The 16,235-nt window shown below is 48.4% G+C and overlaps 1 protein-coding gene across 5 annotated transcripts in view; it reads left to right on the plus strand.

The window, feature by feature from the left end:
• Positions 1-16,235, plus strand: part of ANAPC4 (anaphase promoting complex subunit 4) — a 221,010-nt gene that overhangs the window by 49,911 nt on the left and 154,864 nt on the right. For all 5 annotated transcript variants that reach the window (XM_029589903.1, XM_029589893.1, XM_029589913.1 and 2 more), the window contains exon 9: positions 1,056-1,160. In XM_029589903.1, coding sequence (XP_029445763.1) covers positions 1,056-1,160 — 105 coding nt within the window. The remainder of the gene's footprint in view (positions 1-1,055; positions 1,161-16,235) is intronic.

The raw sequence follows: 16,235 nt of genomic DNA on the forward strand, positions 1-16,235 counted from the left end.
TGTTACTTGTTGACTTACATAAATGTGAATTGGTTATTTACTCTTTTAGATAATAGAAGGACTGGGGGGGCGGGGGGGGGAACTCCATGAAGTTAGTGTGTAGCACATTTAAAACTAATCAGAGAAAGTTCTTTTTCACTCAACGCACAAACTCTGGAATTTGTTGCCAGAGGATGTAGTTAGTGCAGTTAGTATAGCTGTGTTTAAAAGAGGATTGGATGAGTTCTTGGAGGAGAAGTCCATTACCTGCTATTAATCAAGTTAACTTAGAAAATAGCCACTGCTATTACTAGCATCAGTAGCATGGGATAGACTTAGTTTTTGGGTACTTGCCAGGTATTTGTAGCCTGGATTGGCCACTGTTGGAAACAGGATGCTGGGCTTGATGGACCCTTGGTCTGACCCAGTATGGCATGTTCTTATGCTAACCTCCAAGTTCCTTTTATTCTAAGCCCTTTTTTAAGCCATGCTTAGAATAAAAGTGCAATATTAAGAAATGGTCCTCATAAAGATAAGCGTATGTACCAATAAGGACCACTACACTAAAAAAAAAAAAAAGAGAGAGAATAGAAGGACTTACATATGCTGAAAAATCTGCCTATTTAGGATATTTTCTGTGAATGAAAAGGACCATAGTAGTGGGATTTAATTATTTTCTACAAATCTATCAATGGACCCTACAGGGGCTTTCATTTTAAAGTTTAAGGAGAAATAGTTTTCCTTTCTTCAGAGGAAGGGGTTCATAACTCAAGTGAGGTGAAATCATGGAACATTCTGACAAGATTGACCTTACTCCAGACAACTGTAGAAATTGCTTTAGAATGAAAGAGGATTGTGGGTATGGTGTGCCTAGAATCAGGGATGTAAGATACTTATTGAATTTTGGGTATCATTAAGGACTTTTTCCTCTCCACTTGTAGAACTAGCTGCATATACAGTGTTTTTCATCTTTCCTTGTGTTACTACACAGAGAGCTTTTAGACAGGTGGAAATTAGATGCCATGGTTCTCTTTATTTTTTTCAGCCTAGCTAACTGTGTGACTGTTATCTTTCAGGTATTTGGGTCTTGCCTCGGGTTATGCTTATCTAGTGACTTGAAATCTTTGTCAGTCATTACAGAAGTTTCTACAGAAAGTACACCAGAAATTACTTATTTTCAGGTGGGTACCAAAAAGTATAGACATTTGTTCTCTAAGGCACTAGAATCAGTTCTGTCTGGCATATGATATTCTGTTTTCTGTTTATTCAGCATACACTGCAGTTAGGGAGTTCATCTTTCAAAAGTGCAAATGATGTACCATTTGTGAGTGTAATGGGGGCCTATGGAGATTTCTGCTATTATTATATAAACTGTGTGGAGGGAGTCCTACAGTTTATAAAATGCTGTGTATTTCTGCTCCATAAGTACATGCATATGTTTCCATGTGTCTGTAAATTTGTAATGTAGGAAAACGCATACTTTACCCATTTTATAAAATTGAACGCTTGTTAATTGGAACAATAAAACATCATGTTCCTCTTTTATAGCCTTTGGGGCATCTGGCTTGACTGAAAACCTTCGGAATGCATGAATGTTCACAACTGACAAACATGTTTGATAAAAAAGTAAAAGAAATACTTGTAAAAGATCACTGTGTCACCTTTCAACTTTGTTGACAATGGCATCAGGTCACCAAGAAACCGCTTTGCGTTTCTAGAAACAATACTATTATCAGAAAAAGTGATACCCCCAATATTCCAGATAAAAGCAGCAACAGCCTCCGAGCTCTCAGCAAAGGGATAAGATTGCAAATGCTACAACCTGCAGTTTAACCTAAATGTGCCCAAACTTTTTCATCTCCCTGACAAACATGGTCAGTTATACAAACCTACTTTCATCACATTTGCCAGTGGGGGGTTGTTACAATGTCTTAAAAAAACATTGATCCATGGTAATTTCAGATTTGTGGATGCTAAAAGTCATTTCCCAGGGATATCACCTGCACTTTTTCATTTCCATCTCTCCAACCACTAGAGAATGTGGTCTCCAACTCTCATTGCCATAGCTTACTGGAAAAAGAAATGTATCTGACAGGGGATGTACTTATATAAAAACTTAACAAGGGATTCTACTCCAAGTGCTTCTGCAAGAAATCAGGATTTCAGACCAATTGTGGACCTCATTGACCTCAAATTCTTATAAAAGGAAAAGTTCAAACTGAATTCCCTGGGAACTATTTTGCCTCTTCTCTAGAAAATAAACTGGCTTTAACTATGCCCTTTAGATTTGAAAGATGTGTACACAGTTACCCAAATCACAGAAAATATCGCAGGTTCCAGCAGACTGGAACTCTAAGCTATCAAGCAGTCAGTCTTCACAGCTCTACTTCAGGGCAAGAGCTCAAATGCTGACAATCAGGTTGTGATGTTTTTACATCAACAAAAAGGGGCAAAAGGCTCCCTGAGCCTTTGCAAAGAGACATTGAGAAAATGGTACTTAACATAAGACAAGATGTTCCTAATAGCAGTGATTATGATTATATTGTTTTAGAATGGTGGTTAATCAAGTAAATAAAGCAGAGTTGCTTACCTGTAACAAGTGTCCTCAGAGGACAGCAGTATGTTAGTCCTCACATATGGGTGACATCAGATGTAGCTTTGATGCGGAAAACTTATGTCAAATGGTCTAGAATTTTGACTAGACACACTGAGCATGCCCTATACCATGTGTCTCACAGTGTCGCTCTCCAATGTTGGAACATAGAATTATAATTAAAACAAAAATTAGGAGAAACTCAACTGCGCAGGGTGGCTGGCAGATTTCGGGAGGACTAACATCCTGCTGTCCTCAGAGAACACCTGTTACAGATAAGCAACTCTGCTTTCTCCAATGACAGGATGGTAGTCCTCACACATGAGTGAATCCCTTGCTACAGGCTGTTCCCCAACACCAAAGGGGACCAACAGACACCCAAACCAGGTACCAACGAGCACAAAAACAAGGGTGCTGTTGGTAACAGAGGGGGAAACAGCCTGAACCCAAACAGGTCCTAGGTGGGGAGAATTGGGTTCTACATCTCAAATGGTTTCCAAAGGACAGACTGGCCGAACCTACTATCACGTCGGCCATCCCTATCCAGACAATAGTGTGATGTGAATGTGTAGAGAGAGAGAGCTCCATGTCACATCCTTGCAGATCTCCTCCATGGTAACTGCTCACAAGTGGGCCACCGACTCAGCCATGGCTCTGACAGAATAAGCCTTGACATGACCCCCAAGTTGTAGTCTCGTCTGGGCATAACAGAAGTAATCTGCTAGCCCAGGGGTCGGGAACCCATGGCTCGCGAGCCAGATATGGCTCTTTTGAGGGCTGCATCTGGCTCGCAGACACGTGTCGCCATACTTCGCGGTTCCCCGCTGACCCAGCTGCTCCCCGGTCCTCCGCCGCCCGGGCTTAAAATGCTGTCAGCCCGGGCGGAACGCGGCAGGACAGCTGGAGTCAGCGGCACCGGCGTGCTCTCTTCTCCTCCCCCCCCCGCGGCCCGGAAGAGGAAGTGGAGAGCATCGGGTGCCTGCGCGGGAAGAAGAGACCACACTAGCGTGGTCTCTTCTTCCGCGCAGGCACCCGATGCTCACCACTTCCTCTTCCGGGCCGCGGGGGGGAGGAGAAGAGAGCACGCCGACTGGAGTCATCCGGGTGCCTGCGCGGGAGTCATCGGGTGCCAGCGCTGGAGTCATCGGGTGCCTGCGCGGGTCTTCCCGCGCAGGCACCCGATGCTCTCCACTTCCTCTTCCGGGCCGCGGGAAGAAGAGAGCACGCCGGTGCTCTCTTCTTCCCGCGGCCCGGAAGAGGAAGTGGAGAGCATCGGGTGCCTGCGCGGGAAGAAGACTGCAGCGCGGCTCGGAGGAAAATGAAAATCTTCCACCGCGGCCGATGGGACTCCGCCTTCGCCTCCGCGAGGGCTGAAAATGAAGGAGGTTAGCGTTGGGAGGTGGCTGCTGCTGCCGCGAGTTCCCGGGGGGGGGGGGGGGGGGGGAGAGAGAGTGAATGAGCGAGCAAGCATGTGTGTTTGAGATCCTGTGTGTGTGAGTGAGAGATTGCATGTATGTGAATGATTGAGAGCCTGTATATGTGAAAGAGAGTATGTCTGTGATTGAGATCCTGCCTGTGAGAGAGAGAGCATGAATGTAAGTTTACCATTGGGAACCTGTATGTGTAAGTTTGTAATTGAAAACCTGTTTGTTTGAAAGAGTATGTGTGTATGATTGAGATCCTTTGTGTGTGAGAGAAATCATGTGTATGTATGATTAAGAGCCTGTGTGTATAAGTAAGAGAGAGATCATGTGTGTCTGTGTCTGATTGACAGCTGGTTTAGGTGATGGAGCATGTGAGTATGTGATTGAGAGCCTGTGTTTAAATGAGAGAGAGAGACCATGTGTGTCTGTGTGTGATTGAGAGCTGATTTAGGTGAGGGAGCATGTGAGTATGTGATTGAGAGCCTGTGTGTAAATGAGAGAAAGAGAGGACATGTTTGTAAGCATGTGAATGAGAGTCTGTGTGTGAGAGAAAAAGACAGCATGTATTTATGTGATTGAAAGCCTGTGTGTGTGTAAGCGTGAAAAGATAGACAGCATGTGTGTAAATGTGTAATTAAGAGCCTATATAAGTGAGAGAGAAAAAACATGTGTATATGTGAGTGACTGAGAGCATGTGTGTGTAGGTGTGTCATTGAGAGCCAGTGTGAGAGAGAGCGCTGGTATGTGACAGAGAGGAGAAAGTTCCAAGCAAACCACCCCACCTCCTGCTAATTCAGAACAATCTCAGGACACCTGGATATCAAACGTTCCCAGGTATGCAGAGCAAAAAAATTTTTGTATCCTTATTATTTTTCATTACTGGATCTTTGTGTCTGCTATTTTGAAATATTTTGTTGGTATCTGGAAATGTTTTATATGAGTTTTTAATTATTGGATATTCCACTCATCAGCTGTTTCTAAATATGTTCTTTTTGTTAGTACAGTTTTACTGCTGATGATTTTATATTTCTTGATTTGTTTTATAAGGATGTGTGATGTTTCTTTTTTCCTTTGTTACACTGCATACAGAGACTCTGGCTTGTTGCAGTTTCCAATTCAGTTTTTGTCTGCATGCTTCTTGTTATGCGTTTTGGTCTCTTTATTCTATGTTAGGTGAGGGACAGCACGTGATTCAGGTGAGGTTTTCTGCTGGCGTGTAGTTTCTGTGTAGGACTCTATAGCAGCCTGACTTGGTCCGTTTTCCTAATAGGAGATGTATTGGTGTCTTAAGGCCTGGTGTAATATTTTCAGAGACTTATTGTACTTTAAAAGTGTGATCTTACATAAAATGCACACATTTACTTGTATTTAGTTTTAAACATATTGTATGGCTCTCATGGAATTACATTTTAAAATATGTGGCGTTTATGGCTCTCTCAGCCAAAAAGGTTCCTGACCCCTGTGCTAGCCAATTGGTTAGTATCTGTTTAGCAATGGAAACGCCCATCCTATTCCTATCAAAAGAAATAAAAAGATGGGTGGGCTATCTATGAGCTTCTATCCACTCCAGGTAGAAGGCTATCTGTGCAGTGCTCGTTTGCCTTGGTGTGAATGAGGCCTGGGAAAGAATATTGACAGGATGATTGACTGGTTAAGATGAAACCTGTAGTTGAGAATGAATCCTAGTAACTCCAACACTTGGATGGTCAAGCACATAGACCTGGCTGCCCCTGCCTGAGATGTGCTCTCTACCAATCAATCATCCAGATAAGAGAAAACATGCACTCCCGGCCTGCGGAGGTGCGCCACCACCTCGGCCAGACATTTTGTGAAGACTCGTGGGACTGATGCTGGGCCTAACGACAACACCCCGTTCTGAAAGTGCTGTTTTCCCACCACAAATTGGAGATATTTCCTCTGATTGGGTAAGATCTCGAAGTGAGTGTACATGTCCTTTAGATCGAGGGAGCATAGCCAGTCTCCTTTTCGTAAAAGGGGATCAAGGTGCCCACGGAAACCATCTTGAATTTTTCTTTTTTTAGAAACGTGTTCAAGGCCTTTAGGTCTAGGATAGGATGGAGTCGTCCTGTTCTCTTTGGAATCAGGAAGTACTTGAAGTAGAATCCATGTCCTCTTTGTCCTAGTGGTATGTTATCGACTGCCCTGGCCATTAAGAGGGAGGAGAGCAGCGCTAGCAGTCCTCATAATATCCTTCTGGCCCCCAAAACAGGCATGGAGGGCAATTTGGCAGGACATCCAATAAGTTCAGTAGACACCGTTGACAGACGATGGAAAGAACCCACTAGGCCACTGCTTCACAAAGAATCGCAGCCTGCCCCCAACCAGAGGATCCACTATCCTAGGTACCGGCAACTGGCCTACACTCCCTTCAACCCAAACACCATCCCTGGAGTTGACTGAGGCACCGGCTGGGACTTGGGGGCTCTGTTGCCTGGGATGGCTGCGGAAGCCATGATGGTGTTAACGGGCTCGAGGGGGAGGGAGATAGTACTTCCTCTGGCAAAAGAAAGACTTCCTCTGTCTCTGTCTCACTGGCCTGTAGAAGAGGAGGATGGGTCCAGAGTGCTGGTAGAGAATTATTGGAGGGTTTCATGATAGTCCTGAAGTTGGGCCACAGTGTCCCTCACCCTGTCTCCAAAGAGATTCTCCCCAGTACATGGCATGTTGGCAAGTCATTCCTGTACCTCTAGTCGGAGATCCGAGGTCCGCAGCCATGCCATTCTGTAGGCGCCAATTCCTGCTGCAGAGACTCTCTATGCCTTTTCAAAAACATTGTAGGTTGCTCGGACCTCTGGTTTTCCACACTCCAGGGCCTTAAGCACCAGCAACATAAGGACGTCCTGCTGCTGTTGAAGGAGCTGCATGGCCACCTCCTGCACCTGCTTCCAGATGTGCCGTGAGTACTGGCTCATGTAGAGCTGATAGGCAGCAATGCGAGCAATGAGCTTTGCGCCTTGAAACGCCTTCCTCCCAAGAGCGTCCATTGTTCTGTGGTCTTTCCCCCAGGGGCACCGAGGAATGAGTCTAAGAATGCTTGGCCCTCATGGGCGGATTCAACCACCACCGACTGGTGGGGCAGCTGACGCTTATCGAATCTGGCAACCTTCTGGACCAGGTAAACTCTGTCCACCATCTTATTAACAGGAGGCACTGTGAGGGGATATTCCCATATCCTCAGCAGCAGCTCCTTCAGGATCTCATACACTGGGACTGCCATGATCTCTTTAGGATGTTTCACAAACTGGAGGATCGCAAGCATTTTGTGCCTCGCATCCTCTTCCGTTAACAAATGAAACGGGATGGCTTCTGCCATCAACTTCACAAACCCTGAGAAGATCAAGTCCTCAGGTGGAGACTTCCTTCGCTACTCTGGAGGAGAAGGGTCCGTTGAGAGACCTTCAGAACTCTTGGAGGAGGACTCTGAACCATCATTCCCCCAGGGGTCATAGGGTTCCTCATACTGTAAGCTATAGGGAATGGGGGACCCTCTGTGATCGGCCTTCATCCAGAGGTATAGACACTGGTAAAACTGGTCAGGGGACTACAGGCCTTAGTGTCTCTGCCAGCCCAGATGGAGCTTCCTCCTCGAAGGAACTGGCAACTACCACCGTATCGGTAGGGTGACGCCTTGCTGTTCCACCGGGCACCAGCGCTTTCTCAAGAACTGACGCCAGCTGGGTCGGTAACGCACTGATGAGCATGTTGAGCTCCTCCATTAGCGGTATGAGGACGGGCAGCACTGGGCCCGGTGCCACAGGACCGAAGTCCTGCAGCGCCAACTCTACCGCCACCTAGACTCGGCGCTCCAGCTCCTCCTCAAACATTGGCAATACCAATACCAACACCAACTAGGAGGAAGGAGGGGTGACCAGATCTTCTTTGGACCCGTGAGGTGGATCCGTGGCTGGCATCAGGACCGGTGGAGACCCCCGGCATGATGCAGAACTGGCACTCCTCGCCACGGGATCGCTCAGGTGCATTGTGGCATGAGCCAGTGCATCCCTATGACCAGCACCGTGCATAGACGGGGACATGTGCTGATGTTTCTTCGGCTTCCCTCAATGCTCGGCCGGGTCCTTTCCTGATGGCGATGAATCTGACGTCCTCGGCTTGGAGTAGATCGGTGGTTGGTCTCCGGCGCCCCATCTGCCAATGGCACAGGCGGTCCTGCCAACGTCAATGGCTCAGTGTTTATTAGAATGGCTCCCTGGTCCTTTGATGCTGATGGCTCGGATGTCTTTGACCCGAAGAGCTGTTTCATCTTGTCAAATCAAAGCTGACATTGTTTTGGGGGTCATCTGGGCGCATAAGCAGCAAAACCGGATCTTCATGCGATCCCCCCAGGCAGAGGAGACACATCTCATGCGGATCAGTGATGGACATGGTCCTTGAGCTCCGGGGTGCATTGCCGAAAACCAGACCATGGCCATGTTGAATGAAACATAAGGGACACAAACTGAGTGACGGTGGGCGTCGCTGGCTGGCGGGCACTGAGGTACTGCCACCATGGGGACTCGACCGCGAAAGGAAACTTACCAGAATTGCCGAAAACCCTGACACTAAGGGAAAGCACCAAGAGGGACCCTATTGACAGAATAACACGAAAAAACCTGTAAAAACCCCAAGAAAAGGAAATTTTTCCACAAGGCCAAAAACATCCAAAAGAGAGCTCACTCACACCGTGAGGAAAAAGAGAGACTGGAGAGGGACCCTGCATGGATGAATGGTATAGGGCATGTTGAGCATGCTCAGTATGCCTAGTCAAATTTCTAGAAACTTTGACATACGTTTTATGCATCGGGGCTCCATTTTGTCATCTGAGAAAGGAAAAAGTCACCTGCCAGGGGAAGACAGGTTTTTAGCAGATAGGCTTAGCTGAGTTCTAGATCCGAACAAATAGTCTCTAGACCAAACAGTAGCAAGAAGGCCCTTCCAGGTGTGGGAAACCCCAAGGCTAGAACTGTTTGCCACTGTTTGGGATGGGTGGCAAACATGTTCACTGGAAAGAGGGGCTGTTGTTTGCCTATCCACTAATCCCTCTAATTGCCAGAGCTCTCCAAAACCTCAAGAGGGAGAAAGGCAACATGACTCTCTGACAGTGCCACATTAAGGGGGTTGCACCTGGGTCTGCAATTGATGAGAAGTGGAAAAATTGTATATGTGCTGTATATAACTGAAACTTGTGAAATCTAAAAGAAATTCTGCAACAGAAATAAATATGAACTTCTACTTACAAATTACAATACTTCCTTGACTACGTCACTGCGTATCTGATGGCGTAAATCAGTGTTTTGGTTCTGAACGCATAGTTCCTTCTGAAACTTATTGGTGTTTGTTAGATAGTTGTAGATGTAAATTGTTTATAAGTGAAGGGCCAGCGACGTGATGCGTGGAATTATTTAAATTCTGGATTGAGCCAATCAACGCACTATCAGCATTTTGGTGACGTACCACTCCAGAGCTCGAACGAGGTAAAGATGAACAAGCAACATATTCCTTGTCAGCTTCAATCTGGTTTTCATAAACAGAAGGCAGTACAGAAAAGGGCTGCCAGAGCACAAAACTCATGTAAGAGATATCAAAATTAACTGATAGGTTTCGTACACAGCAGTCTGTGTCTGAAAGAGGCAGATTCTGTAAGAAGTGAAATGGAAACCGGTGTCCCTGAGCCTGCAGTGAAACCTGAAACTGATACCAACACTGGTGGAATTAAGCAGGGAGAAGAAAAAAAAGCAAAGTACGCTGTACTGTAATGATCTTGGTTTGTGGACGGATGACATGTCAGCAGACATGCACAATTGGTGGATAGAAAAAGGAAGCATAGACTGTCAACACAAGGATGCTGATTTTAGAAAAAGTGCGGTAGGTGTCAGAGAAGCTTATGCCCTAGACAAACCCTCATATGTGAACCAACATGCACGTACTGAAACGTGTTTAGTAACGTTCACTATTAAGGATAATTTGTCCCGATGTAAAGTGAACTGCTCACTGTTTCCTTATTTTAGATAATCATAGGGTTTGTCTTGTTAAAGTTCTTCTTAAAGGAGAAACATGCCATTCAATATTTAAGACATGCCATTCAATATTTTTCAACTCGTTTCAACTATTTTTCATTCTTTTTCAACACTCTTTTTCTTACTTTCTTATTTTCACTTAACAAACAAAGCCTTTCAGCCACAGAAAAAAAAGACACTTATCTTGATCATGCAGCGATCTGTAGGCAGCAGCGGATTTAAATGTCCTGCCTAGAATGCGGCCCCAGGCAAATTTCTTTGGCGGCCCCAGGCAACAGTCGGCATAAAGGAAAACAAAATGTGACTACTGAAATCCAGGGACCATGGCCTGTGGCTGGATTACTGACAGGGCCAGAAAGTGTCAACCAGTCGGAAAATGATAGTGGCGTCAGCCATGCGATTATAAGAACATAAGAACATAAGAAAATGCCATACTGGGTCAGACCAAGGGTCCATCAAGCCCAGCATCCTGTTTCCAACAGTGGCCAATCCAGGCCATAAGAACCTGGCAAGTACCCAAAAACTAAGTCTATTCCATGTAACCATTGCTAATGGCAGTGGCTATTCTCTAAGTGAACTTAATAGCAGGTAATGGACTTCTCCTCCAAGAACTTATCCAATCCTTTTTTAAACACAGCTATACTAACTGCACTAACCACATTCGCTGGCAACAAATTCCAGAGTTTAATTGTGCGTTGAGTAAAAAAGAACTTTCTCCGATTAGTTTTAAATGTGCCTCATGCTAACTTCATGGAGTGCCCCCTAGTCTTTCTACTATCCGAAAGAGTAAATAACTGAGTCACATCTACCCGTTCCAGACCTCTCATGATTTTAAACACCTCTATCATATCCCCCCTCAGCCGTCTCTTCTATCCCCCCCTCAGTCGTCTCTTCTCCAAGCTGAAAAGTCCTAACCTCTTTAATCTTTCCTCATAGGGGAGCTGTTCCATTCCCCTTATCATTTTGGTAGCCCTTCTCTGTACCTTCTCCATCGCAATTATATCTTTTTTGAGATGCGGCGACCAGAATTGTACACAGTATTCAAGGTGTGGTCTCACCATGGAGCGATACAGAGGCATTATGACATTTTCCGCTTTATTCACCATTCCCTTTCTAATAATTCCCAACATTCTGTTTGCTTTTTTGACTGCCGTAACCTGCTAATAATCAAGGCGGGCAAGACAGGGATGCAATGCCTGCCCCCCTCACCAGGCCAGATCAACATATGATGAGTTTAAAAGGTGGCAACTCTGGTGCTAATCACCCTCCACGGTGGCCCAAAGGAGGGCCATCCGCCAACAGATGTACCACGTCTCCAATGAAGATGGGGGCACCCATACACATCAGATTCAAACCCAAGTGATAACAGACTGAGGCAGGATGGGAGTCACATGGGAAACCTGTAGCTAAAAGAACATTGGCTAATTGGATAGCAGACTGTATCAAATTTTGCTGTAAATCAGCTCATAAAAAACTACCTGGCAGAGTATTTGCTGATGAGGTTCGTGTGACAGCATCAACAGAAGGATATTTCCGCTCAACACCTTTTGAGGATGTATGCAGAACAGCTACCTGGCCCTCAGTCTATATTTTCATCCAGAACTGATAGTAATTTTGGGCAAGTAATACTGAAGAATTTCATTTCTTAACCTAACTCCACCCACCATACTCTATAGTTTTTACAGGTTGTTCAATGTGGGATAACTGCAATCATGAAAACATCCATTTGCCACAAATTATTTTGGAACCTTTTCTTTTTATTGGTTGCTTTTCTTCTCTTGGACAATCTTGAGCTTGGTAGGCCCCACTTGTGTGGCCGATTTATCCTGCTTATTGATGGAGAAAGTAAAGTTCCCTGTACGTACCAGGATCAGTCCAGACAGCTGGGTTATGCCTCCTGTCCAGCAGATGGAGTCAGAGAGAAAACTGAAAGCACCCCCTAGATATACTGGTGTGCCACCTGCGATCCCTCAGTATTATCTCTGACTCCAGCAGATTGAGAGGCATAACCTGCGGTCCTGGCCTGGTCAGTTTGTCAGTACTGGGAAACAAATTATTATAGTACGCTAGTTATACTTAGGACCGGATCAAGTGGTTTCTTCTCTCTCTTGTTGTGTTATTCTTGTTAGACTGTCTGTTTCTCTCTCTCTCTCCCTGGCAGCGCAGGAGCTTAGAGCGTGGCAGGCACAGAGGGCTTGCCCTCTTATTTTCCCCGGCTTAGAGTGTCCATGAGGCTGGGGGAGAGTTTACCGGTGGGCCGGTCACCCTCCCCCCATTTTCCAGGGTCCTAGCCCTGAAGGGGGTTTAGAAGTGGAGAGCAAAGCTGAAAAAAAAAAAAAAAAAAAAAAAAAAAAAGACAAAAAAGTGTTTGAGCCATTTAAGGCCTGTTGGTGACAGGCAGTGAGCTGGTTTGTTGCTTAGCCCCGGCCTGCCAGTGCCTCTACGGACGTCGGAAGGGGTGGCTGGGTCACCCGGCGCAGTTCTCTGGTACAATTTACTTACCTTCTTTTTTGGCGCGCTTTTCTGGCAGCTCCTCTGCCGCTGCGATGCAGCGTTCTTCGGCCTGCACGGCCTGTGGGGGGCGGGGGCGCGACTCTCCCGGGAGGGTCTCTGCTCCCACTGTCTTCCCGGGGGCGGGGGACCTTCCCGGGGGTCGAGCGCTGCCCGCAGCGATTCTTCTCTGCCCCCGACGTCGCGGCTTAGCACAGCTCCGAGCAGCCATCCTCCGGCCCCTCCTCCTTCGGGGAGGTGAGCGGCGGCCATCTTGGCCACGAGGCAGGCGGATCACTCGGCTGCAGAGGAGGAAACCTCTCCTCCCCCTTCCCTTCCCGACCTCAACCCGTGCCCATGGGGCGATTTGGGGGATTTCGGAGCCCCCCCTTCTCCCGGGCTCACATAAGTTGAATTAAAAAAAAAAAAAAAAAGGTCGGTGCCGTTTTCGTCTGTCTGTGTGCTCCTAAAGCACAAAGCTCTACTGCAGGCAGAATCTGGTGGGGAAGCAGCAGGTCCCTCTCCCCCAAAGACTCCCAGGACAGGAGACCCCGCTGGGGGCGGGGATCTACAGAGACGCAGGCCACCCGCCCGAGGGGGGGGGCCGGGAGTGCGGGGGACTCAGTAGCCGCTCCGGGCCCTCCAGGGGGGGCACCAGAGTTGCATGCAGCGGACGACCTAGAGGTCTTAGAAGGGATGCCCCCAGGTGCTACATTTATTTGGGAAGGATGAGTTAAGTCCCTCATCCTCCATGTCCTGCAAGGGCGGGAGCTGCCTGCTCCACCTTCCAATGTTGCTACCTCCACGGGGGATATTGCTATGGCCAGCCTTCGGGCCCCTCGATTTTCCCTTTACATCCCAAGGTTTTCTAAATTTTTTCTAGGGAATGGGAATTACCGGAGGCTTCCCTGCGGATGAACAGGGCCATAAATTAAAAAAAATAAATAAATAAATAAAAATAAAAATTTGTATTCGTGACCCGCGGTATATTTGGATCTGTTCCAGACGCCCGCGGTGCATTCAGCGATCACGGCTGTGGTCAAACATACGGCTAGTCCGGTTACGGGGGGAATAGCCTTGCAGGATCTCCAGGACCCTAGGTTGGAGGCCTTATTGAAACGCATTTTTGACGTGGCGGCCTTGGGGGTACGAGCAGCCGCGTGCAGCAGTCTCGTCCAGAGGGCCATCCTGCGCTGGGTCCAACAGCCTTGACCGCGCAGGAGCTCCCTCCGGCTGTGGCGGAGCGGGCAAAATTGTATTGAAGCGCCGGTCGCATACGCAGCGGATATTTTATATGATTGCTGCGCACTTCAGCGAGAATTATGTCCTCTACAGTTTCAGTGCGGCAGTTGTTGTGGCTCCGTCGTTGGTCGGCAGACGCCTCCTCCAAGGCCAGGTTAGGCTCCTTCCCCTCTTAAGGGCAAGTTGTTATTCGGTGAGGAACTAGATCAGATTATTAAGGACCTGGGAGATAAATAGGTTTACAAATTCCCCGAGGACAAGCCCCATTGGTTTCGGCCCTCTGGGAATACCAGGGCTCGGTTTCTGGGTCAACGGCGTTTCCGTACGGGTATGGGTGATTTCTTCCCCAGATGCAGCAACCCACGACGTCCCAGTCCTGGTCTTCTTCCTTTCATGGTAGGCGGCCTCCGCGGGGAGGTGCCTCGCAAGTATTTCTGCCGGCAAGCCCGCTCATTGAAGACGCGCAGTCCCGCTCCTCCGTTCCTTTAACCGGAGATCGGCTGTCCCGTCTTTGGGAGGAGTGGGTCCAAATAACTTCGGATCTATGAGTGCAAGACGTGACTCGGCGAGGTTACGAGTTGGATTTTGCACGTTCACTCCGGGATCTCTTCATAACATCGCTGTGCGGGCCCCCGGAGAAGCAGCAAGCTGTACTTCAGTGGTCCCGGTCCCACCGGACGACATCAAGACAGGTCGGTATTCCATATACTTTCTGGTTCCCAAGAAGGAGGGCACCTTCAGACCGATCTTGGATCTCAAAGGGGGTGATCAAGGCCTTACGCGTGCCTCGTTTTCGGATGGAAACGCTACGGTCGGTTATTGCGGCCGTTTACAGGGGAGACTTTTGGCTTCTTGGCCCTGGCCGAGGCGTATCTTCACATCGGTATCCGAGAGCGGCATCTGAGGTACTTGTGGTTCATGGTGTTGGGACGTCATGGCCAATTTTGTGCCCTTCCATTCGGGCTGACGACCGCTCCTCAGGTATTCACCAAGGTTCTCGTAGAGGTTGCGGCCTCTCTCAGTCGGCAAGGGGTTCTAGTGCATCCCTATCTCGACGATTGCTTCCTCCGGACGAAGTCGCGAGACTCTTGCAATCGGGCGGTTCCTTGGTGGTGTGGCAACTTCAGTTGTTGGGTTGGGTGGTCAGCCTCGCGACGAGTTGACTCGAGACGACCCAACAGTTGGAATTTTTGGACGCTCGCTTCAATACCCTAAAGGGCAAGGTTGTTTCTCCCACATCAACGCATGCTCAATCATGGCTCAGGTGGGGCGCCTGATTGCCCTTCCCATTCCTACGGCTTGGGATTATTTAAAGATCATTGGTCCTTTGGAGTCTACTGCGGAGTTAGTGCAGTGGACTTTTGCGCAAATGCGGCCGTTACAAACCGCATTGCTTTCTCGTTGGGATCTCAGGTCCGAGGTTTACGGCCTGGAACTGCCCTGGCTGGACCCGGCCCACTCCAGTCCTTCCAGGTGGCTAACTCCCGGTCTTCTCCTGCAGGGTGCGGACCTGGAGCCTCCGTCTTGGATTGTGGTGACGACGGATGCCAGCCTATCGGCCTGGGGGGGGCGTTCTGTCAGGCCCGAGCAGTCCAGGGCGCGTGGACAGCGCTCCAGTCCACTTGGTCCATCAATCGCCTGGAGACCAGAGCGGTGCTTCTGGCCTTACGCCGCCTCCTCCCGATCGTCCACGACCGAGCGGTCCGGATTCTGGTGGACAATGCGACTACAGTGGCGTAAGTAAATCGACAGGGGCGGCACTTGTCGAGCATAGCGGCCACTCACATTGCCGGCGTGGACAACGGGCAGGCGGATTCTCTCAGTTGTCGGCATCTAGATCCCGGAGTATGGGAGCTGTCGGCGGAGGCGATGCACCTCATCGCCCAGCGTTGGGGGACCCCATGCTTGGATCTGATGGCGACCAGACTAAATGCGAAAGCGGTGCGTTTCTTCGGCCGAAGGCGGGAACACGGGTCAGAAGGAGTGGACACGTTGGTGCTTCCGTGGCCCCGTCAGTTTCTTCTTTACGTGTTTTCCTCCATGGCCTCTGGTCGGAAAGGTGTTGCGGCGCATAGAGTATCACCAAGGCCTGGTGATTCTTGTACCTCTGGAATGGCCGCGCCGTCCGTGGTTTGCGGTTTCGTCAACTGGCCGGTCGACAGTCCACTACGGCTGGGGCATCTTCCAAATCTTCTCCGTCAGGGCCCGGTGTTTTCGATCTGGCGGATCACTTTTGGCTGGCGGCCTGGCTTATCAGCGGAAACAGTTGAGGTAGAGAGGCTATTCAGACGCGGTTGTTTCAACTCTCCCTCAGGCGCGAAGGTCTTTGGAAGATTTCCACGTTTGGTGCGCTGCGCTACCTGTTGCGCCCCGTCATTCGTCTGTGGGTCACATTCCTTCGTTTCTGCACGATGGCCTGCAGAAGGGGTTGGCGTACAGTTCGCTCAGAGTTCAGGTTGCGGCGTTAGGTTA

The sequence above is a fragment of the Rhinatrema bivittatum genome, chromosome 1 (genome assembly GCF_901001135.1).
Source record: "Rhinatrema bivittatum chromosome 1, aRhiBiv1.1, whole genome shotgun sequence".
NCBI lineage: Eukaryota > Metazoa > Chordata > Amphibia > Gymnophiona > Rhinatrematidae > Rhinatrema > Rhinatrema bivittatum.